The sequence below is a fragment of the Schistocerca serialis genome, chromosome 1 (genome assembly GCF_023864345.2).
Source record: "Schistocerca serialis cubense isolate TAMUIC-IGC-003099 chromosome 1, iqSchSeri2.2, whole genome shotgun sequence".
Lineage (NCBI taxonomy): Eukaryota > Metazoa > Arthropoda > Insecta > Orthoptera > Acrididae > Schistocerca > Schistocerca serialis.
Window position 1 is genome coordinate 626524712 of NC_064638.1, and position 19449 is coordinate 626544160.

At 43.4% G+C, this 19449-nt stretch overlaps 1 protein-coding gene across 1 annotated transcript in view; it reads left to right on the top strand.

The window, feature by feature from the left end:
- The first annotated feature begins 3987 nt into the window (after window positions 1–3987).
- LOC126478499 (uncharacterized) overlaps window positions 3988–19449 on the top strand; it is a 359047-nt gene continuing 343585 nt past the window's right edge. Inside the window, exon 1 of the mRNA XM_050103706.1 lies at window positions 3988–4062. Within this exon, the coding sequence (XP_049959663.1) occupies window positions 4020–4062 (43 nt within the window). The 5' untranslated portion in view covers window positions 3988–4019. The remainder of the gene's footprint in view (window positions 4063–19449) is intronic.

Consider the following 19449-nt stretch of genomic DNA (forward strand, 5'->3'; position numbering starts at 1 on the left):
AAGGCAGGCAGCACATTATCAGTCACGTAGCAGATTACCAGTTAAACGGCTGGACAAAATATTGTTTTTGAGTAACTGTACATATGAAGAGTGGGAAGTTAAGGTGGGATTTATATACTTTTGGCTGTTATTCAGCTGCCTCTCTCATAATCTGTTCTGCAGTTCCCTATTTCAATTTCTGTATATTAACAATTGTAATCTGTATATCTATATCTACATCACTACTCTTCAATTCACACATAAGTACCTGGCAGAGATTTGGAAACAACATCTTGCTTGATATAAATCTTTTGTTGTTCTGTTTAAAAAGCTCTGAAAATTGTTTATCCCTCCTTATTACAGAAATAATCTAAAAAGCATAAATGAAGAGTTTGGTGCTGATGGTATCTATTATTTTTTTTCCAAAGTACAGATACCTCCAGGTAGCGAACTTCTTTTTCGATATCGTGTCGCTTTTACAAAAAACTGTAGAGGAAGACAGAGATTGGATTACATCCAGCAAATAATTGAGGAAGTAGATTGCAAGTGCCACTCTGAGATGAAGAGGTTGGCGCAGGAGAGGAATTCGCGGCCAGCCGCATCAAACCAGTCAGAAGACTGATGACTCAGAAAGAAAAAAGAGAGTTGCTTGCTCAGACTCACTTTCTGTGCCACTGATATCCATAATTTGTTCATTCCGAGTAGTACAACGGCAAAATTAGTCGGTTTTTGTTTGATCTTGACAATCAGCTGGAAGGTGACGCTCGGCTTGGCAAAGTGTGCCGTTGGCACGGCAAAGGCCCTCCGTCACAGCTGTGTGCATGGCGGGACGTCGGCCTTGCAGGCGCCACGCCGATCGCTTCTCGTTGGTGCCAGACAGCTGGCCCGGGGGCCGTTACTTTCGCTGCCGGCAGAATTAATAGTCGCGTTCAACAGCTTAAATTGGGCCGCCCCGCATAAAGTGAGGCCATAAAAGCCGAAATTATTGCTATCAGCGATGAGGGGAGGACGTTTGGGCAATGGAATAAAGTACATAGGTCTCTGCGACACGCGTAGCGGAGGCAGCACGTCAGGAACTTGTGGGGAAGATCGATTTAACGACTTCTGAACGTAAACGGAACAGAATGGCGCTAGATGGTACAATATCAGTCGTTCACCTACTCCTCTGGATGTATGTGTCTCATGCTTCCGCAGTTAATACAACTACTTCGAAGCACGCTTAGAACCAAATATAACGTTACTAAGCCAGAGTCTGTAATTATGGAATTGTGTGTGAGAATACTGACTGCGTCCTTATGTTAGTCTCTTGTACAAGAGTACAAGGGAAATCCGACTGCTTAAAAGCACTTCTTTAAACTGTAGCGAGGTTAACTGAAGATATTTAAATATAGGTTTCCACGGCCTGTGTCAATATCATAAAATCCTTCTTGGTGAACTGCTGCGTCATCTTACCAAATAATTGAAATACTAATGCTGGTACTTATAATAGTACTCTTTCTGTGGAAGACCGTTGAGAGAAGGCAGGAATATCGTTTTATTCGAGTGTTTGAGTATTTTAAGTATTTTAAAAGATGATGTGGCAGTAGCTGTAGAAGGGTTTCAACGAAACCGAAAAACTGTTAATGTAATGTTGATGTTACTGTCTCCAGGGTGTACATTTGAGTCTTATTTTTAGAGGAAATAAATCTTCAACAACTTCAATCATGTACTGCAACACCTAATTTCATCAGGCAGTTTCGGCATTGTAAACAACACGGATGGTTTATTCTGACTCCTAAAAAAAATTGAAAAAGAAATTATCGTTAAGGTAAATAGAACTCATGAGGAGAGATATATTACGTTTAATTAATGGGTAATATCAGAGAGAGAGTAACGATGATACATGTCAACTTCTAACCACATAAATCTCTAAGTACCCCATTAGAACGGGATGCTGTTCCAAGCTACTGAAGTACGATGCATTTATTCTCTTCGCAGATCTCATTTATATTATGACGCGACTGCTAAGTAATAAGCGCAGAATTAAGTATAAATTCGGTGACCAATAATTTGACAATGTTTCTATAACCTTTTCACTAAATGATATTTTTGATATGTGAACAAAGTGCCCAAAACGGTTAGTGAATTCCTTATGTTGTACTCTGGTACTGGGAGAACGTACACAAACACACTCATACACGAGCATGCACGAGGACTTAAACTTAGCTGTTATTCACTCCACTGCAGAGTGAATATTTATTCTGGAAACAATGTCACAGGCCATGGTTAAGTTTTGTCTCCGCTATATTGTTTCTTCCAAGAGGTATTCAGAAGAAATTCTGCGAAGTTTTTAGGTAGGAAGTGAACCAGTGAGGGCAGCTCGTGAGTCGTGCTTGGATAGCTTAGTTGGTAGAGCAGTTATCCGTGAAAGGCAAAGGGCACAGGTTCGGGTCCCGTCCAGCACATTTATCCTGCTGTGAAGTTTCAGATGTGCGCATACTCCGGTCATTCTGGGTAAATGTTGTTAGCTGAACTACATTGTTTCTGCCGAAGAGGATGGGCCTAACAAAAGGGAAGCACCAACTAACATGTTTAGAATACAGGGAGCGCTTTATTAATGAAGAACATTATGAGGTACTTGTCGGCCATTACTTCACTGCTGCAACACGATGGCGATGAAGGAAGTGTTTTATGCACTTATCATTATTAAAAAAATCTATGATATTGTGTCTTGAAAGGAGGATATAAGATGAACGTCAACAAAAGCAAAACGAGGATAATGGAATGTAGTCGAATTAAGTCGGGTGATGATGAGGGAATTAGATTAAGAAATGAGACACTTAAAGTAATAAAGGAGTTTTGCTATTTGGGGAGCAAAATAACTGATGATGGTCGAAGTAGAGAGGATATAAAATGTAGACTGGCAATGGCAAGGAATGCGTTTCTGAAGAAGAGAAATTTGTTAACATCGAGTATAGATTTAAGTGTCAGGAAGTCGTTTCTGAAAGTATTTGTATGGAAGTGAAACATGGACGATAAATAGTTTGGACAAGAAGAGAATAGAAGCTTTCGAAATGTGGTGCTACAAAAGGATGCTGAAGATTAGATTGGTAGATCACACAACTAATGAGGAAGTATTGAATAGGATTGGGGAGAAGAGAAGTTTGTGGCACAACTTAACTAGAAGAAGGGACCGGTTGGTAGGACACGTTCTGAGGCATCAAGGGATCACAAATTTAGCATTGGAGGGCAGCGTGGAGGGTAAAAATCGTAGAGGGAGACCAAGAGATGAATACACTAAGCAGATTCAGAAGGATGTAGGTTGCTGTAGGTAGTCGGAGATGAAGAAGCTTGCACAGGATAGAGTAGCATAGAGAGCTGCATCAAACCAGTCTCAGGACTGAAGACCACAACAACAACAACATTGTAAAACATATAGGTTCTCTAATTCTGAATGATTGTCACCTTCACTAGGTTGGCTGATACTCTCGGTGACCAGTTCAGTCTCGCTTATGCGCTTTATATACAGAAAAGGGAACGAACAAAAGTACAAATGTTCTCGATCAGCGCATGGATCAGACGTACATTTCGTCTTACAGAATGTGCGACGTGATGTTTACATCATACGAGTGACCAATGAGAAGAAGGTACGAGAGATTGTGCATGTTGAGTGGGAGAGAGATAGTTGTATTAAGGTAAAGAGAAGAGGGATAACGAATTATCAAAGCAGCCGCAATAAGAGGAGCGGGTAACAAAGACGTGCACAGTAAGTCCTCACCGAGCCACCCTAGAAAGCTTGTCTAAACCGGGATGAGAGAAGGGACGATATTCAGCGAGAGGTGGAGAGAAAAGCCCTCAACTCCATTCTCCTTGGTTGGTTGAGAAATCGAGTTACTGTTCTGACGATGCGCCGAAATCTCCAGCAGGGTGCGTTGCGCGAGCGGCCGTGGCGGGGGCAGGGTGTGGTCAGCGCAGGCCGGCGGGCCGCCCGGGCCCGGGCCCGCTCGGGACATCAGTGTGTGCTCCGGCCGCCACGAGGAGCAGACGCCCGCCACGCCGCCATGCGCCCACACCGCCACTGCGACACCTCCGGCGCGACAGCAGGTAAGGCGCGCCGAGGCGGCGACGGCGAAGGCAACGGCGCGGAACCACATCTGCCCTCACCAGCTCCCTAACATGCGCTGCCACTTACTGAGTGAATATATCAGTTTGGCATCGCTATACGGACATTAACACGAAAAGAGGCATGTATGGCGTCGTTCCCTATTACAAACGCCACAGCATGAACAGATATCGCTAGAGATTACATGAATTTACGTATTTCAACGCAAAATACTGTACCTCATTTCCTGATCATGATTTTATTTATGTATTATTAAGTTTTCTACTGACATAATTGACTGCTGAAATTTCTATGGGCTTATTCACGAACTATGAATGTGTTTGTAAGTAAACAGTTACAAACAAAACAAAACATCAGCATGAAATATACCTTCTGAAAAATTAAGAAAAATAAAGGATAGCACAAGAAGGGACTGACGCTTCAAGTAAAAGAGCGAGCTGACTCGCTCTAAGACATTTTACAAAAATCGTTTTTCTATTATTAGAAATAGTATCAAGAGATTTAAATGTAGCCGCCAAAAGAGAGGTCCTGTGTATTAGGGTTGCTCTCTGTTGTTCTTTGACTGTGAGACTGTGTGAAATCATACACTGGATTAAGACAGTAATAGAAAATGTTTCCAAGTTTCCCAGTGCTTGTGACTGTATATTAAAGAAACAAAGTGGGATACGATATTTGCTCCAAAAAGGACTTGTGGACAAACATATTGTTTACAGACATCGTGGTTACGACATAAAAAAGTAACGGCTCTTTTCCCGCCATTTCTAAGACACCTGTTCAAAAGAAACATTTGATTTCAGCTTCATTATCCCGATAAAGGGCGGGTAGAGGGCAAGTAAATGTGTAGCGCCTCAGGCTGATTAGAGACAAAACTTGAGTGAGGAATATTTTTACTAGATTTTCAGCAGCGATGCAGAAGATAATCACTTTTCACCGTCTTACCCATTGCATTATTCACCCGTATTACGAATTTCTTATGAATATATGAAATACACCGAAAGTAAACAATACGCTGGACAGGTTTTTTGGCACAAATCATTAGGAACGTATTGCAACTCAACTACCATATTTAAATAGATTGTAAAGCAATAATAATAAGTTTCTTCATATAGAGTATCGAGCCACAAATTTACTGAAACAAAATTATATTTTCCAGCTTCGCTATTATACAATCACTGTCATTTACATCATGATCAACTGGTTTAAGTGATGTGCCATTTTTACTTGTTACTCCCATCGCCTTAATTTTACACATCAACCTGTGCTGGTGTATAGTAATGAAAAAGATTTGTAACTCCCCGCAGAAGATAACGCGCGATATATTCGTTCTTTGCACAAGTGTGTTCATCCATCCGAAACAGCTGTCATATGTTTGTCCAATGAAAAACATCACGAACAAGTTTTCGATACCAAGAGACTTATGTTTAGTCATTCTGATGACGTTTTTCTGTTTGTCGCCACTTACTTGTTACTTTGTTACTATTTAATCCGATTCATATTTGTAGTGTATAGGCATGTGTCGAGGCACGTAAATGTGAAAAGCACCATCCATGTTCGCAGCAAATGATCTTCTAAGCGAAAAAATCTTCGAGAATAACGGTATTTAACGTGATTTTATTTTACAATGCACGCATATGTTTTCCTTATTTTATGGAATTTTGACCATATATTCACAGCTATTATAATGGAAGAGTGTTCGACTTTGATTCGAATACTAGTGCTATGGGCCATCCGAAAGGTGCTTTTAACTGAAGTTTACATTCACATACTTTGAAGAAACACAAGAATTTTTGCTAATCCAAACATAGGCACTATCCCACTAACAAAACACAAAACGACGTTTTTTACTTTTAATATCGAATTCAGTGTTAAGAATGTAATATATTCCACGAACGGTTTGTATAAAAAGCAAGAAAAGTAGTGGCTACGAGTAATACTGGATTCATTGCAGAGTGTTCCTCCATTAATTAGGTTGTGTTGGTTACAAAATTTGATTATGACGTCGAAATTCTAAAATGATTCCGTTTATACCACTCCACTGTTCCCAATGGATGTGTTATTCTCATACTGTCAACTACAATCAAAAGATTAGATGAGAAATGAACGTATTTTTCGTTCAATTATTATTTGTTTATACGTTTTTATTGGACTGGAAACGTATGATAATGTTGTTATCTAAAATAAAGGTTTCTGCAACTACTGCGGGTCTACTAATGATGTTTGTATAGGGTGTGATACTCTCGAGCCTTTTGACCGATTCTTATTATATTAGGTACGTAGCGTCCGTCCAAAAACTTCCGAGAGTGATTTTATTCCTACAGTATAAGCGACGGCAGTGTAATAACTACGATAGCAGCTTGAACTAACAACTGTAAACCACAGTCTGCATTGAACCATTCAGTTGTGATTAGGCAGTGTTAAGCAACGGACGTGTGGCCGTAGTGTGTCAACGTTGCGTCATAAATCGCACTGGATGTCTAAATCAGTTGTTCAAGAACTTCTTCAGAATGTTTTGAAGAAAACAAAAGCATGTGTAAATATGGTCCCGCACACCTAGACGCCCGATTAAAAACGGCGTATGGATGCCTACCACGAGCTGATGGAAATACAAAAAGGGACGAATCTTTTCTGGGAAAAAATCATCGCGGGTAATGAGACTCAGTGTAGTCAATACGAACCTACCACAAAACGACAAAATGCAGAAATTAACATGAAGTGTCAACGTTTTGAGGATATAGCGGACATTAAAATTAATGTGACGTGCTAGCAGAACAACAGCCCAAAGAAGAACTTTTCTGTCTGCTTCACATGGGTGGACGGAAGTTCTGGGCATTGTACTCGAGTGAGTGGACAGTATGTAGAACTCCTGAAGCTTTAAAACCACCATATTATCTTCTATCAAATGTTCGAATGTATGCGAAGACCTAAGGGAACAACCTGCTGAGATTATCGGTCTCTAGACTCACACACTACTTAAACTAACTTATTCTAAGAACAACACACACACACCGATGCCCGAGGGAGGACTCGAATCTCCGGCGGGAGCGGCCGCGCACTTCGTGACATGGCGCCTCAAACCGCTCGGCCACTCCGCGCGGCTATCTTCTATTTATTTTCTATTAATCCAGTCTCTAAATTGTTTGGCTGAATGGATGTGTGTGAAATTACAAATACTTGTATAAAGAAAGAAGAAGATTAGTCTTTCTTCAGATGTTTTCCTTTTTCCTTCCTAAACTACGGTGATGAATTTTCAAATGGAGACACACCACATTTCTTGTGGGACTGTAGATTGGGGAATGTATAACGCGTGTTATAGTAGTGTTCGAATTACTGTTCATCAGGTTAAGTGTCTTTCTACCTTACACTGGGCAGTTCCGGCATATACGCCGCTGCTGGGCACAAAATTCTCAGTACGGCTTGCGCAGGTATCTTGCAGCACTATACTTAGTCGGCTGGCGGAGAAGCCACGGCGAGAACTGCGCTGTTAGGCTGGCCTTTTTTCTCGTGAGCCACCCCCGCAGGCTCGGCAGCAGCGACGGCGCTAACAAAGCTGTAGTGGCGTAATGCCCGTGATTACGGCCGCCTAATGCCGAGGAAACGCGGGGTGGAGGGTCCGGTCCTGACGCAGCGCGACCTGCGCACTCCGAGACCCGGGCGGGCAGTCCCAGGCAGTCTGCCGCGCCGGACGGCGCTTGAGTACTTCACACGGAGACGCAGCTGGGCGCTGCGGGCGATGCCCTGGCCTTGGAACAGCGTCAGCGTCAGTCATTAGGGGCCGTGGCCGGCCAGCAGGTGATTAGACCAGAGGTGCACGTACTCTCGCGCACCCGTGTCGTATTCTCAACGGAGAAAAATCTTCAGACGGAAAGGTAACTTCGCGAATACCCCAAGGGAGTTTAATAGGAGCGTTCAGTAAGTAATTCAATACTTTTTTTTCTGAAAGCAGGTTGGTTTTATCCAGGGCTCTAATACACCGTATAATTCCCAACTCCTTTGGCTACAAAACCCTGTTTTTCAACATAATATCTGTTCAATGCAACGGTCTTACGCCATCTTACTGGGAGGTCCTGTATGACTGCATGGTACAACTCTATTAGTCGATGTCGCAGCCAACGTCGTGCTCCATCAACATCCTCCACATCATCCATGTACTGGTTGCCGCGGAGTGCATTCTTCATTGGGCAAAACTGATGATGGAATATGCGAGATCCGGACTGTAGTGTGCAACTGGAAGATTAGTCCAATGAAGTTTGGTGAGAACCACTCGGGTGAGCAGACTCGTCTGAAACACTGCGATGTCATTCAGAAGGAGTAAGATCGCTTGCATTCTTGTGGCGACGAACATGCTGAAATCGTCTCTTCAATTTCGTGACGGTAGAACAATGAACTTCAGAGTTGATCGTTGCATTGTGAGCTGGCCGCTGTGACCGAGCGGTTCTAGGCGCTTTGGTCTGGAACCGCGCGACCGCTACGGTCGCAGGTTCGAATCCTGCGTCGGGCATGGATGTGTGTGATGTAGTTCTAAGTTCTAGGGGACTGATGACCTCAGATGTTAAGTCCCATAGTGCTCAGAGCAATTTGAACCATTTTTCGTTGCACTGTGAGGGAGGACATCAAACATAATAACCCATTGAGAGTTCCAGAAGACTCTCCCCATGACTTAATCGGCTGAGGGTGTGGCTTCAAACTTTTTCTTCGCAGGAGAGACAGTGTGGCGGCACTCCATGCACTGCCGTTTTGTTTCCGGTTGGAACTGACGAACCTATGTTTCATCGCCATCATGTTCGAAAAAAAATTGTCACTATCAGCCTCGTAACGAGCAAGCAGTTTCGCTCATATGGTCCTTCGTTGCTCTTTACAGTTTCCTGTTAGGCGGCGAAGAACTCAGCGGGCACACACCGATGAGTACATCAATTAGTGGACGAGTGTGTCAGCACTACCAACAGAGACATCCAGCTGAGCAGTGAGGTGTCTGATCGTGATCCATCGATCACTCCAGTAATTGCTCTTTGCTTGCAACGCACCTCCGTTATAGACGTCATTTTGAAGGCAACGTATAGCGCTGCCACCTGTCGGAACTCCATGAAACTATATGGGCTGAAGCAGGAATATTTCACGATGTCCCACAACAAATTCCGCATTTTTTTCAATCGAAACCGATCGAGAAATGAAACTTCCTAGCAGATTAAAACTGTGTGCCGGCCCAAGACTAGAACTCGGGACCTTTGCCTTTCGCGGGCAAGTGCCCTACCAACTGCGCTACGCAAGCACGACTCACGCTCCGTCCTCACAGCTTTACTTCAGCCAGTACCTCGTCTCCTGAATTCCAAACTTTACAGAAGCTCTCCTGCGAACTTGCAGAAATAGCACTACTGAAAGAAACGATATTGCGGAGACATCGCTAAGCCACAGCCTGGGGGATGTTTCCCGAATGAGATTTTCACTCTGCAGCGGCTAAGCCATGTCTCCGCAATATCCTTTCTTCCTGGAGTGCTAGTTCTGCAATGTTCGCAGGAGAGCTTCTGTAAAGTTTGGAATGTAGGAGACGAGGTACTGGCGGAAGTAAAGCTGTGAGGAAAGGGAGTGAGTCGTGCTTGGGTAGCTCAGTTGGTGCCGGCACGTTAACTCAGCGTGTTCGGTCAGAGGGTTAGCTGCCTTCTGTAATAAAAAAACTGAGTTAATTTATCAACGACGAACTGATACGAGTGTCTTGCGACGTCCTCCTCGAGCAGATACAACGATCAAAAACGAACAAAATGAGATTAAAAAAAAAAAGTTGGTGGAGCACTTGCCCGCGGAAGGCAAAGTTCCCAAGTTCGAGTCCCGGTCAGGCACACAATTTTAATCTGTCTGGAATTTTCATATCAGCGCACGCTCCGCTGCAGAGTGAAAATCTCATTCTCGATCCAGAAATAAATGTGTCATACTATTTATTGCCCGACCCTCGCACGTGACCTGGTGGATAACGTCGGAAGTTCGATGAGGCTTTTTGCAGATGATGCTGCTGTTTTCGGAGAAAATTGTAGCGAAATTCAGAAAGAACTGGAGAAAATCGACGCTGGTACAGGAAGTGCCGATTAACCGTCAACAGATACAAACGCAAAACGTAAATAGTCATAAAGATCCATTATTGTATGATTACACGATTGGAAAACAGTTACTTCCAGTATCTAGGACTATGCGTACGGAGCGATTTAAAATGAAACGACCACATAAAACTAATTGTATCTAAGGCGGATGTCAGATTCATTGGAAGAACCCTCGGAAAATGTAGTCCACGCACAAAGGATGTACGTAGCTTACAGAACCCTCGTTCGACTAATACTTCAATTTTGCTCGTCCTTCTGAGAACCATGCCAGATAGGTATGACAGACAAAATAGAGAAGATCGAAAGAAGAGCCGTGCACTTCGTTATCATTTAGTAAACTCGAAAGCTTCACCGAAGTTCCCAGTCTGCTTCAGTGGCAGACTGCAAGAGAGGCATTCTGCATCACGGTATGGTTTATTGTTAAAATTTCGGTAGTTCACGTTCCCAGAACAATCATCCAATATATTGATTCCTCCTATGTACACCTCTCGGAAAGATCATGAAGATAGAATTAGAGAGACTCGAGACCACGCGGAGGCTTACGAGCAATCGTTCTCCCCCAAACTATTCGCAAATGGAACAGGAAAATGTAAAAGTAACGATGGTAGACAGGTACGTCCACCACAAATCGTGAGGTGGGTTGCGGAATTATCTAAGTTGCGCTCATCTCGACCTCCAAATACTAACCAAAGAAAACCCGCAAGAGACTAAACAAACTCTACGAGTACAACCCACACACAAAAGTATACGTGACGTGCACCTGCTCTTTTCCAAAGATTGTCGTTCTTTCCCATCCATGTATCCTGACTGCCTACCAAAACTTCTAGTGGAACTTCATACCTATTCGTAATCTGCGTAAAGTTTGTGTTAGTGGGAAAACCCTGTACTGGTGTCAGTGAATATGTTTAACTTCAGTTCGTTATTTCTTTCTTCTCTTAATTAGCCGTTGTCCCGTGTAGTATGGAGTTCGCTTGTTAAGGATTTCGCAAATATTATTTATTTAAATTTCCGGCCGGACACAGTTCCTGACAACACGGTCGTCAAGGTAATGTAAGTGCGGGAAGTCAGATGTGTCATCTGTGTGTGAAATCTGTAAACCTTTTTCTGTGTGTTATCGTAGTTTAATTATTTCTCAGTCGTATTCCCTGAAGGGTAATTGGTGATCAGCCCAGCATTTACCTAAATGAACGTTAGAAATCACCTAAAAAGCTCACTCTTGCTCACTTGTGTACCAAAGCTCGTTATTGAGCCACGCGGGTTAGATCCGGGCCCAGCTCATCTACCTGTCTCGCAAGCTACAGCGATGCTGCGCATTAAGCTGTACGAGCAGGATCTCCGCATTAGCTGATGAGGCTCCTATATTTTGTAAGTAACCTAGAGCCACGGGCTGTACATCCTTTCAAGCTGTAAAAATAATTTCAATTATTTTTCCCAGCACCTGTAAGCGAAGCTTACCCTCTCTTCCCAGTTCCAAATGAATGGAGCAACCAATCCTTTCCCGCGTAACTGCAATAATATGTACTTGGCATTGAGAGAGGGGTATGGAAGGAGGGGATACGAGAAGAGGAAGGAGCTTGTGACTAATATACTACGGCTCGTCCAGATTTCATCCCCTGCGCCAATTTATTTATTTCAGAGTAGCACTTACATCAAACTTCCTGAATAATTTATTCGAAATCCCCGACGGTTTTTTTTTTTTTTGCTCTAACGCTCCCTCTTGAGCAATGGAAGTTATTGGATGGAAAGCTCTCGATAAACTTGTCACATACAATTCGGAAAGAAATACTAAGCTTTCTATGACTACCCCAACATCGTCGTGCTACAAAGACGTAATCCATCCATCAGACGCCGTCCTACGATCATGAAAGTGGAAGCGTTGTCAGTTTCGTGACAATCAGACAGCCCCTGACGACGAAGACGCAGCTAGTCATCAAGAGCCTGGAATTTTATTCGAATTTGACGCGGCAAGTTTACCGAGTACTCTTTGGCCACGACTCTGTCCCGAAAGACTTCGTACCCATAATAGAACACACAGTCTATCATCCTTCCATTCTTCTAGCTAGTGTTTTCCGTATATTTCTTTTCTCGTCATTTCTTCGGAGAATTTCATTTGTTATCAGTACCCATAATTTTCAGCGTCCTTCTGTAACACGACATCTCAAAAGCTTCGTCTTCTTATATTTATTGCTGTGCCCCAGGCGTACATTCTCAGAAATTTCATCCTCAAGGACTAACTTAAATCTTCTTTTAGCGAGGAATGTTATCTATGTTAGTGGTAGTCTGCTTCTTATATCCTCCTTACTTTGCCAGCTTTGCGTTATTTTACTTCTAAGACAAGAGGACTCCTTCAAACCATCTACTACGTGGTCTCCACTTTGGGTGTTACGTTTATCGTTTATTATATTTTCGCTCCTCCTTAAAACGCGGCTCTTTATTCTCAACCCTTAGTCTATACTCAGTAGAGTATTCATCCCATACAACTGTAATTCTTCCTCATTTTAAGGATAGCAGTATCATGAATAAATCTCATAGTCGATTTCCTTTTCTTCTGAACTTCAATCCCACTTCTGAAACTTTCTTTTATTTCTTTAACTGCAAAACCCTACTCTTATCTGAAAACATATAGTGATGACTAGAATATTATGACCACTGCCCACCATAAGAGTGAATGCCGCTATGAGCACGGGGCGTCATTCTAGTGACGACACTGGCCGCAAAAGGAGGAACTCGCTGAGTTAACAGACTTTGACGAAGGGCAGGTGTTTATACCACGACGCCTCGGTGGCTGTTTGCGTGCTACTGTCGCGATCATCCGTTGGAAGTGGTTGAAAGACGATCTGACTACTAGTAGGCCACAAGATGTTGGACGTCCTAGTCTCAACACAGGCCGTGGAGGTCGGAGGCTTGCTCGCTCTGTAAGGAGGGACGGGCGCCGATACGTGGTAAATCTGACGACGGGGTTAATGCTGGTTCAGGCACAGGTATTTCGGAGCACACGGCTCAACGCATATACCTGACCTTGGGGTTCGCAGCAGAGGTCTCCCACTTGTTCCAACGTTGACCGAAAGACATGCTCTCGCACAGGATGATCGAGATTGGACCTTAGGTCAATAAAAACGAGTCGCCCGATTGGATTATTCAAGTTTCTGTTACATCAGGTCGATGTTCGTGTCCGGAGACACACTCAACAAGGCGAACGACTGCTGGAAACATGCAGCTCGCCAGCGACGAAAGCCTTTGGGGGCAGTATTATGCTATGGGGACGTTCACTTGACCTCCCTTTGGCATGTGGCTGTAATTTGATGCGCCAAGACACCCGTGGTGTACGTGAACATTAAAATGCTTTTCAAAGCGTTTACCAATTGCTGTTAAGTAAGTAAGTAAGTAAGTAAGTAAAGAGTAATACGCAGTTGTCCGTGTGTCCTTTATTACCAATGCCGACTTTGCTTAATAAGCATCATCAGATAGAAGTTCGTTGAACACCAAGTTGCGATGTATGGCTTGGAAAGCAAAGTTATAACTAACTGTAATTCATATAGCATGCCATGATTCGTAAATAATTTATAAAGGTTTATAATTTGGTGATGGTTATTAACGGAAATCAATAGTGATAATAAACAACATACAGACAGTTGCTTATAATGCTTTTGATATAACACGAGAGGCGTTCAGTAAGTAATGCAACGCAAGTTTTTCTCAAAGCTACTTGGTTTTGTTCACGATATCAAACCACCATATTATTCCCCACTCTTTTGGCTACAAAACCCTATTTTTCAACATAACCTCCGTTCAACGCAATGGCGTTTTAGTCCGGAACCGCGCTGCTGCTACGGTCGCAGGTTCGAATCCTGCCTCGGGCGTGGATGTGTGTGATGTCCTCAGATTAGTTAGGTTTAAGTAGTTCTAAGTCTACGGGACTGATGACCTCAGATGTTAAGTCACATAGTGCTTAGAGCCATTTGCACCATTTGACTACCTTCTCCAGTAGTACCTGAGAGGGATGGGTAAGTCACAGCACCTGTCTGCTTCTTGAGCAAAGTGAGAGTCGTTAATTTCAGTGTAACTAAGTCACCTGCAAGAACTCAGTTCACTGCGAAACAGCACTAGGGAAGCGCTATTCCACTAGAAGAATTTCAGTAGTCTTACAGGATATTGTTCTGAATCTGAAATGTAAACATGCTCCTGTAGTCAGTCAAGCCTTCAAGTAATGAAAGAGGTTTTTGACATACGCTGATAAAGTATTGGAACAGAGAAAAAGAATAACTATGTCACTAATAGGGGTAAATATTGTAGACTCTACTCAGTGTGATCAATTGCCTTCAAGTTTGCAAAATTGTGAAATTTAGAACTTCAATGTTTGTGGAGCAGCGCCTGCACGGTATTTTTAATATTGGGAGGAGGAGGAGGAGGAGGAGGAGGAGGAGGAGATTAGTTTTTAAGGTCCCGACAACAACGAGGTCATTAGAGACGGAGCGCAAGCTCGGATTAGGGAAGGATTAGGAAGGAAATCGGCCGTGCCCTTTCAAACGAACCACCCCGACATTTGCCTGAAACGATTTGGGGAAATCACGGAAAACAGTCAGGATGGCCGGAGACAGGTTTGAACCATTGTCCTCCCGAATGTGAGTGCAATGTGCTAACCACTGCGCTATCTTGCTCGGTATATTTTTAATAGTGCACAAGTGTTTGATACCCCGTAAACAGCACGTGCAGTCTGAGCGTTACTCGCCTTTGAAATCTGAAGTGCAAGTATTTAAAAACATTATTGGCCTACGCCCTACAGTACGGATGTTAAATTCTCTTGGCGTTCAGTTAAAGCGAAAGAGAAAACGAAGCGAGACTGGCTTCTGATAGCGCTCCGTGCTGAAAATACATGTTTATTTAGAAATGAACGCACGATTCTCATTCCTTACGGGCATTCTCTCACTAGAAACTTGTTTTAGGGATTTACGTAATTCATTCCGGACACGCAAGCTTCAAGTACTCAGTTGATTTACTATGACTAATGTCTTCTCATCACGCAGGCACACGTCCCCGGATCTTTTCGCAAATTTGTCATGTTTTCATTAGGAAGACCGTACGCTCTTTGAATGGATAAGAGAGGGACAACACTTATACCATTTTCAGGCATAGATGCCGTACGCACGAAAATTGCCTGCTGGTTTCTATTCACTTTGAACCATGGGTATCACGTATCTATTACTGCTTTTGTGGTCACTTTGTCTCGCTGTTTTTGTTATATTTGCATTGTTTCTTTATGTCCGCGCTTCTGCACGTTGAGCAGTTACACATTCTCCTATGACCTCATGAGGAAATTGCTACAATGGATATTAGAAAGTTAAGTTTTTTTTAAAATGTAGCCTTATGATAAAAGAAGATTCGCACTTTGTAGCGTTATTGCTTAGTGAAGTGTCGTGAGCGTATTGTTTTTCACACATGTTTGAAACGTATTTTAATGGGACAGCGAAAACAGTCAGTTTTTGCCTAAATGAACGTGCAGTGGAAGAGATGGTTCAAATTGTTCAAATGGCTCTAAGCACTATGGGACTTAACATCTGAGGTCATCAGTCCGCTAGACTTAGAACTACTTAAACCTAACGACATCACACACATCCATGCCCGAGGCAGGATTCTAACCTGCGACCGTAGCAGCAGCGCGGTACCGGACTGAAGCGCCTAGAACCGCTCGGCCACAACGGCCGGCAGTGCAAGAGAGACCGTAGTCATACCGCGCAGTGAATTACAAGAAACGTGTTACCTGAGTCTGAATTCTCAACTCTTGATTAATAATTTGCTCTGTTGACTGTATATCACAAGTTAAAACCATACACCGGACAAGAAAACGATAATGGACAAAGACCACTGGGTAGCGGTGCTCTCAAAACGTCTCGCAGACCACATCAAAACTTAGTTGGGTCCATCCACTCGTCTTTGTTAACACATTCTAACTTCGCACTTCTGAGGCTCTTAATTCTTATTATGAATGTGGTGGTCTAAAAATAGGATATGCGTTGAAGAGCCAAACAAGTTGGTACACCTGCCTAATATCGTGTAGGTCCCTCGCGAACACGCAAAAGCGCCGCAACACGAGGTGGCATGGACTCGACTAATGTCTGAAGTAGTGCTGGAGGGAACTGACACCATGAATCCTGCAGGGCTGTCCATAAATCCGTAAGAGTACAAGGGGGTGGAGATCTCTCCTAAACAGCACGTTGCAAGGCATCCCAGATATCCTCAATAATTTTCATGTCCGGGGAGTTTGGTGTCCAACGGAAGTGTTTAAATTCAGAAGAGTGTTCCTGGAGCTACTCTGTGTGTCGCATTGTCCTGCTGGAATTGACTAGTACCGTTGGAATGCCGGCCGAAGTGGCCGTGCGGTTAAAGGCGCTGCAGTCTGGAACCGCAAGACCGGTACGGTCGCGGGTTCGAATCCTGCCTCGGGCATGGATGTTTGTGATGTCCTTAGGTTAGTTAGGTTTAACTAGTTCTAAGTTCTAGGGGACTAATGACCTCAGCAGTTGAGTCCCATAGTGCTCAGAGCCATTTGAACCATTTGAACCGTTGGAATGCACAATAGACAGGTGATCAGAAAAGATGCTTGCGACGTCTCACCTACCAGAGTCGTATCTAGACATATCAGGGGTCCCATATCACTCCAACTGCACAGGCCCACACCATTACAGAGCCCCCATCAGCTTCAACAGTCCCCTGCTGATACGCAGGGTCCACGGATTCATGAGGTAGTCGCCATACCCGTACACATCCATCCGCTCGATACAATTTGAAACGAGACTCGTCCGACCAGGCAAAATGTTGCGTCATAAACGGTCCAGTGTCGGTGTTTACGGATCCAGGAGGGGCATAAAGCTTTGTGTCGGGCCATCATCAAGGGTACTGTAATGTATCACAAAAACTGTGAAACGGTTAAAGAGAGCTGTATAGCGAAAGAGACCAATAACGAAAAAATCTCCGAATCTGCTTGAGATAACTCACTGACATGTCCATCGTGCTGGAAGTTCTAAACCGACAACAGTGACGGAGTGACTGTGGGAATTTGAATAAACAGAAGTTATCGGCAAACAGAAGTAAGTGTTAGGCCTTTAGGCAATCGCTGACGTCTCAGCAGAAGACTGCTCACATTAACCCACCAAGTCAATAGAAGTGCACTGCTCACAATTCTTTGATCCGAGAGAAGCCTCCCTGCTCTAGACGTAACGCTTGTTTTGGCCACTGAATGTTATCACAGACTTCCCACAGTGCATTCGTGGAGAAGTCTCATCGTGAGCTACAGCCTTATAACTTTTGATAACATAAAATTTATTACCTGTGCTGCTCATTTCATCATTACGAACCTTGTTTCACAGAGTTACATGTAGGCCAGTTTATAATTTCCTCCTTTTCCTGGATGAGTCTCAGCACACCTGTGACACTGCAGTGCACGCCTTCGTAAGTTAGTTAGCAGCCCACCCTCGCACACCTCCGACGCAACGCCCTACTGCGGTGGCGCTGGTTCGGCTCGCTTTATCTGATGGCGGCGCTGCCAGGCAGGTGCCGCGTCTCTTGCTGCTCCTGGAAGCGAGAAACCCTTCGCCAGACTAAATCTCCATTACAATTTAGAGTACGCATCTATCGCTATCACCAGTAACTTAGAAGGGTAAATTCAGGGGGATGCAATTCTCCAAGAATAAGTAAATAAACGTCAAGGGTCGTGGATGACACCAATGCGTTAAATCACCATAGTCCACGTGGTATTGTCAGACAAGACGGAACAACTTCTATCTTGTTCCCTTCTAAAGCATGTGATTAATAATAGGATCTCGCAGCCGTTAGCTAGAGCTATTACTTCCTCTTAAGGTAGCTTCTCAGTTTTGCACACGAGGCAAAGGAAAACGTTTGGCAACACCAGGAATCTATAGTGGAACATCAAGTGGCGGTAAAGTCTACGGGCCACAAATTTCTGTGGTGCCTTGCGGGCAGGTAACGACTGTCAGTTTCATTGATTTGACTTCTTGCAATTGCGTAAGGAAACCATGGAATAGCCAAAAATCAAGATCTTAAAGTAATCTGCATTCATCTCTAACCTATTTCGTTTTGAGGTAAATGAGTGGGAACGAAGAAAGGTATATTTAATGCGTCATCGAGAGCGAGGATGAGTATGTTCGTTGTCTGGTTGAAGACAAATTCTTTTATTTGCCTCAGATGATTAACGGAAACTGGAAAATTTTATATACGGGAGCCCGTACAAAGGTTTTAACTCCGCTTTTTCTGATACTGAGTTCATTAAAACTTTACAGTAAGATGATATGGAGGAATATTGACACATACAATAACCATCTTGGAGCTGTAAAATCATGCAAGCTAAAGATAAGTTCAAAAAATGGTTCAAATGGCTCTGAGCACTATGGGACTTAACATCTTAGGTCATCAGTCCCCTAGAACTTAGAACTACTTAAACCTAACTAACCTAAGGACATCACACACATCCATGCCCGAGGCAGGATTCGAACCTGCGACGGTAGCAGTCCCTAAAGATAAGTTCGAAGCAGTAACGTTACAAGCACGATCAATCCATAACAAAAGTTCCAAAAACCGGAGTTACGAGCTGAAAATTAAGCAGCCGTCACTTTTGCAATCAATTTATTTGTGCAACAAGTTTCAGTGTTCCATTATACCATCTTCATGGCCCTTGACCAACTTAGATTGGGGGAATCCAATCACGTGTGCAGTCATAACTGGAGCAGATATGATATAAGTGGGTCCGTAGATCTCTGGTTCACACGATGAACCAAGGGACTATGTTGTCAAACCATAGATCTATGGATACCGGTTGCACAGTATAATATTGGCTCCTATTGGCTGCACACGTCACGGAAGGAGCCTGTAGATGGTATAAAGAAACACTGAAACTGGTTGCATAAATAAGTTAAATGCAAAAGTGACGACAAATGATGTTTTAATTTTCATTTAATACCGAATACCCGAAGTCCTGGTAACTATCCATTACAAGGATGGACATACAAAGACTTACTAGCAGTCTACAGTAGACCGCCAGTAAACAGGTACTGTTGTAATGTGTAGATAAACAGCATCCCAGACAATCATACAGTTACAGAGCTAGCCCTGTTATTAGTAAATCATAGCCAGAAGGGTTGCCCTAAGAAGTGACGGTAGTGGCACTTAGGGCGGCCTCTAGAGTCACGTGAGAAAGCTGTGAGGTATTCCATACCATTGTCCGACGGGATACTAAACAAAATCCAGTATCTTAACCGCAGTACCATCTCG